This window comes from Taudactylus pleione, unplaced genomic scaffold, assembly GCF_031769625.1.
Source record: "Taudactylus pleione unplaced genomic scaffold, aTauple2 ptg000731l, whole genome shotgun sequence".
Lineage (NCBI taxonomy): Eukaryota > Metazoa > Chordata > Amphibia > Anura > Myobatrachidae > Taudactylus > Taudactylus pleione.
In genome coordinates this window covers 2353790-2359789 of record NW_028285133.1, presented here as the reverse complement: position 1 = coordinate 2359789, position 6000 = coordinate 2353790, and the positions used below count along the sequence as shown (strand labels likewise).

General features: G+C 41.4%; 1 protein-coding gene across 1 annotated transcript in view; it reads right to left on the bottom strand.

Moving 5' to 3' along the window:
- Positions 1-882: 882 nt before the first annotated feature.
- The window catches only part of LOC148477253 (IST1 homolog), a 28068-nt gene continuing 22950 nt past the window's right edge, over positions 883-6000 (bottom strand). Inside the window, exons 8-10 of the mRNA XM_088457019.1 lie at positions 4562-4675; positions 3080-3128; positions 883-1311 (exon numbers count right to left, since the gene is read on the bottom strand). Coding sequence (XP_088313145.1) covers positions 1115-1311; positions 3080-3128; positions 4562-4675 — 360 coding nt within the window. The 3' untranslated portion in view covers positions 883-1114. The remainder of the gene's footprint in view (positions 1312-3079; positions 3129-4561; positions 4676-6000) is intronic.

Genomic DNA, 6000 nt, shown 5'->3' with positions numbered 1-6000 from the left:
ATCTATATTTTTTATTATTATTTGCATTACAACTTTTTTAGGCTTAGACATATTAGTATGTATGGTGATATGTCATTTATTGTGTGAACTGAGTATTTGGCCAGTGGTTACCAGAGTCAAATTCCATGTATATGTTTTTATACTTGGCGAATAAAGTCTGATTCTGATTATCTTTTTTTTTTCTTTTAAATAACAGTATCATAATGGGGGAAAGTTGAAATGAGGGAGATTGCTAGACTCTTCAGGGAGTCAGGGAGATTGCCACTATTTCAGGGAGTCTCCCTGTCAATGAGGGAGAGTTGGCAAGTATGATATATACAGCGGGTAAAATAAGTATTGAACACATCAACATTTTTCTCAGTAAATATATTTGAAATTGGGCTATTGTAGTGACATTTTCACCAAATGTCAGCAACAAAATTTTATTTATTTTGTTATACAATGTTGATATTGTTTTTGTTATATCTCTACTGTTATTTTTTTTTTACATGACATCAATTTTAATTTCATTGTATTTTGTGTCCATGCTTCAATAAAGATAATATGTTGGGGACAAGAAATACAATTTTAATACTTATGATTTATGGCCGACGGTGTGGCCAGCTGATCATCATCATGCTGTCGTGATGATGGACCTATTTTTATGTGGTGGCCTGGAGCATCCGCCCCATTGTTAATCTGAACTAAATTACTAGACGCACAGCAAACACTTTGTGACCTAATTTGCAGCCAATGAGAGGAAGTTCTGCTCACATTTCTAAGATCGATTATGGCTAGGAAGCAACAACGTGGTACGGCCTTGTCACGTGGCTGTCAAAGAGCGGCCCTGTCACGTGGCTGTCAAACCCAACAATTAGGTCAGTTTCTACACCTTTTTCCTGAGGGGTCCATCAATGCATTACTCTGATACTGATGGACTCTGTGACACGAATAACAGCAAATCAGTAGCATATAGACTTTTATTGACGAGGCGGAGGTTCAGTGATCAGTGAGGCACAGGCTGCTTCAGGCCACAGCTACAGATAACATAAAATGCAAAGTTTCAGGCAGAAAGTTTACACAAAATATACAAATATCTGTCTCTTCTCCATGAAGGCAAATCCCAGAAGGGACTTCACGTCTTCTTTTTAAGGTCCTCCAGTCTTTTTGACAGATCTTCAAAGTCTAAGTCCTCATATGTTGAGGGATCAGTTGGAGGGGAAACATGGGCAGGGCTGACTGGTACAGATGGGAGCTTGGGCAGCGGCAAATGGTCATAATTAGCAGGGGCATGGTTTTTGTTCCATGGAATTCCTGGTTTCGTGTCGGCACCTAAGAATGACAATATATTATTGTACCATTAACCAATGTCATGTTCAGCTGCTCAGAGGGAACTTCATTTGTTTCTAGTATTATTCCACATGGAAATATCCCTCTGTTGCCCACTCAGCAATGCCTTAGATCTTTAGTCTAGATGCTTTAACTATACTGGTCACAGTCACTTCATCACTGGCTTAATCTAGCTGTGTAACAACATGTCACAGTTTGATGTAAAGCTTAGCTCCATCCATTTAATTTATACCAAAGCCACATTGACAATATCCCAGTACATTAAACCTCTAATGCTGGCTGCACAGTGCAATCTATTTGCTCTGTCTTATTGCTGAATGGACAGATCTCCAAGTATTCGGCCAAGCAGCTTGCCTATATCTGGCTGTGCAGGCGCCACGCTGAGTGAGTGTATTGCACATTGCATCTGAACACTGCCCAGTCCCATCTATTTCTGGGTTGGCAAATGACCTCACACATATACCAATGGTGGTCACAGCCTCGACCCAGTTACCACCACCCAGAATGACCACATCGTTTGCAGTCCAATCAGATTTTGATTTATCAAGTTGGTGCCAAACTGTATTATTCTACATATAAGGTCAATAAATGACATGTAATGGGCTAGCTTAACTATGATTGTCACTGACAAAACCTATAAAAGACTCATCAATTAAGGGGTCAATCCTATTAGGTGCGATGACCTCACGTGTGCCAGTCATCGCGGCAGCGGGCGCACTTTTCGGCAGCCCGGATTAACCTAATATTGCTCACAGCCCCATAGGGCTCTGAGCAAATTTATGCAAATCTAGTCTCGGGTCGGGTAGCAAAGGGTGAAAGATGCGGTGCCGTTGCCAGCGTTTAAACGCCATTGCAATGGCACATAGCACCCTTCGCATCTAATTGGATTGACCACTTTGTGTGGAGGCTGTTCTCAATTTTATCCCATGCTTGCCAGACTTCTGAAAATAAATGCCCCTATGTTATCTGGCAATATATCTTCCCATTCATTGCACAGGAATATTGTCGCCTATGTTCTATACCTCCAAATGTAGCAGTCTGCGTGTTGTAGGCATTGGCAATATTTCAATGATTTAGCCATTAGATTTAAAATGGTAATAATTTAAAAGGTAAAACCAACCTAGTTTTGCCATTTAAATTATTGCCACTTTAAATCTAGCTGCTAAATAGCTAAGATCACGCTGCAGTCTGCAACTGGCAGGCTATCACATTTGGGCCTATACGACTTCCCATCTGTGACAGCTAATAAAATAGATTTATTACAAGAAATTAGCTAAAATATTATACACAATTGCTCTTGCCACGCATGCGCACACACACTGACAGCTCTCAGCATGTCATGTGATGGCAGAGGAGGAAGATGGAGGGGGAGGATGTTACTGTGCAGACAGAGCTCAGAGGGTATGTTCCAAAACCTCTCTGCTCATGTGCCATGTAACTGTTTTACTTAGTTGTCACATGATGTTACGCAGAACCACCAATTACTAAATGCAGCTTAACAATAAAAATAAAGGAAAAAAATTATCGTTACCAAGATTTTACTTATCACAACCTGTCACAATTATTTACGTTAAAAAAAAAGTCACCTAATTTGTTGCATTAAAATTAGAATGACGTGCCTCTAACTATGTATAGCTCAGCATTTCCAGGTAGAACCAGGATAAAGACTTAAAATGCTGCTTGAATTATAGGCAGTCGGCTGTTTAAATGCTGCAGCTATAATTATTGAACCTGTAAGAATGACACTTACCCGTATCCACAGCAGGGAAAACCTGAGTGTCTGGTCCAGGAGGTTTCAACTGAGAAAGTAGAAAGACACAACATATACACAAAATTAATATAATTCACAATAAAGGCCTCTTGTAGTTACTATGCAAGATCACTTGTCGTTTATGGCGTTTGTCACTCCTAAAGGGCGTTTTGTTACATAGATTAATCTTAGACAAACCTACCCTTCCCTTTTTTTGTTAATAATGTAATATTTATTTTGGAACATAATTATATAGGTAGAGTCTCCCATATCCAAATATTCCGAAATACGGAATATTCCCAAATACGGATATTTTTAGCATGACTGAGATAGTGAAACCTTTGCTTTTTGATGGTTCAATGTTCACAAACTTTGTTTAAGGCACAAAATGATTAAAAAGAATGTATAAAATGACCTGCAGGCTGTGTGTATATGGTGTATATGAAACATAAATGCATTTCATGTATGTACACAAACTTTGTCTGTATTGTCTTATTTGGCATAAAGTACTTTTGGATGCCAGACTAGTGAAGAGAAGTAGACCATTCTACTTTATTATGGTGACTAATAATTTTATTCTATACTCACGTATCTCATTATGGATGGGCCCTTATATTGAAACGTATTGTCATTTGAGAGTTTACAAACCCTCCTAGAGATTGCCATCGGAAGGGCGCCAGTGATTTGATGTGGCATTGCCGCCCTCTCAGCATGCCTTGCTATGACATGCTGCAAATTTTTATAACCATTAGATAGTTCACTCATCGATAGACTATACATGGGCAAAGGAGAGACAGACAGTTTTACCAGTGCTTCAGATCCTGGGGCTTTCAGTCTACAGCGGGTATATTTACTAAAGTGCGGGTTTATAGAGGTGGAGGTTTGCCCATAGCGACCAATCAGATTCTACTTTCCATTTATCTAGCACCTTCTGGAAGATAATAGCTAGAATCTGACTGGCTGCTATGGGCAACATCTCCACTACTGTATAAACCCGCACTAGCAGAGAATTCCAGTGTAGGTAAATATGAGAGACAGCTGCACAGGAATTCCTGGAGAGAACTCTCCTTCATACCAGTGGATAGGAAGGTGGAAATGCCCCTTATTTTGTCTCTTACTCTAAAGCTGGCCACACACTAGACCAACTTACATCCAACCAGCCAACTTGTTGATTGGTTGGAATGAAAATCTGATAACATATGGGAGTAACTGATGATCAGCAATTTGCTCCTAAATGCAAGAAAACAGATGAAAATGGTCGTTCAGACAAGTTTGTTAAATGTTTGATCTAAACTATTTGTTCAAACAACATTTTTTGTCCATTTTCCGGCATTTGGGAACAAATTGCTGATTGTCATTTGATTTCATTCCTTACCAGATTTTCATTCCAACCAATCAACTAGTTGGCTGGTTGGACAGATAATCTTTAGATGTGTGGCCAGCTTTACTCTGGACAAATGTTCACTTTTAATTACAACTTACCAGCGGGTAGGTGAAAGGAATGCCCGGGAATGATGGCTCCGCTTTCCCCCTTGGTGGTGGATGCATAAATGTACACTCTTCATAGATCCCAACGTCAGCATCTGGGAGAGGTTTCTGTAAGGAAAAACATAGTCAGCAAACGTCATGAATGGTCATTTCTTACTATGTCTATGACTAATATTGTCCATGGTGCTCCTAGGAATACAAGCGTCAAATCACAAGTTAGGCAGCGTCCGACTGATTGGCTTCCTGAGTGGGTTAAGCCTAACAGTAGTTTATTATTATTCTTACTACTACAACTATTATCTGTTATTTATATTGCACCACCAGGTAAGTGGGTTGTAGGTGTGCATGTTTTGGAATTCTTCTTGTTCCATTTACAACACATTTGAAAACTTAAACTAACTGTAAAACTTACATCAAACATACTTAATATTTATACATAATATTGTAATGTGGTTTGTATGTACTTCGACATTTATTAAACAATAGGCCTGATTCAGAGGTGCACACACTAACTGCACGCAGCTGGCCGATGTTAGGAGTACTGCGTGTGCATCCTGCTGGATACCGCCGGGAGACGCAGAGTGAATTTGGACACAAGAGCTGTGGATTTCAGTACGGGCTCCCGGGAGGTAACGGGGGTTCCTAGATAGACGTGGGCATGTCGCTGACAGCGGCTGCGTCTAAGCGCAGACTAACGCAGGACGCCATGTTGAGATGGAGAATGTGCAGCAGCCATGGGGTTGGTGCAAATCTGTATTGTGCATCCGTAGACAGATTAGCGACACTGCAAGCGGGCATCTCAGTATAATCAGAATTGTCCGCAGCATTAGCATTAAGACACAGACGCAGCTACGGCAAAAGACGCAGCGCAGCTACGGCTACCTCCAAATCAAGCCCGATATGTTGCATACAGCACTGTAGACTAGGCTTCAGTAGGCCAGTTTTATTTTCATAGCCATCACTAATGTGCCATTCCTAGGGGCACTACAGTACATTACACAAAGGACCTGATTCAGACCCGCTCGCTAAGCCGCGATTGCTCGCTGGCAAAAAGGGTCCGGATATGTAAATTAAGCACTGCATCACGTAAGGATGCCCAATGTGTGTTATCGGGCCACGGCAAAGTGCGCTCGCAAGTGTCTGAAGACGCCCTCTTGCCACTCGCAACACACGTCATCTCCGGGAAATGTATGATTAATCGTGAGCCATCGGAGCTGCTCGCAGCCCTTGGGGTTGCCTTTCCCCGCCGCAATCACTGCGATCAGTGCGGGCTGAAATACATGCAGGTGACGTGTACAATGACGCTACTTTGCTATTTATATATGCCCTTTAAACAGCGTTTTGGCGGGCAGACACGCCTGCGTTCGCAACACCACTCCCTTGTACACATTCACCTTCCCCTGTTACCAGCCACAAACGGCGCAATCTGTCAC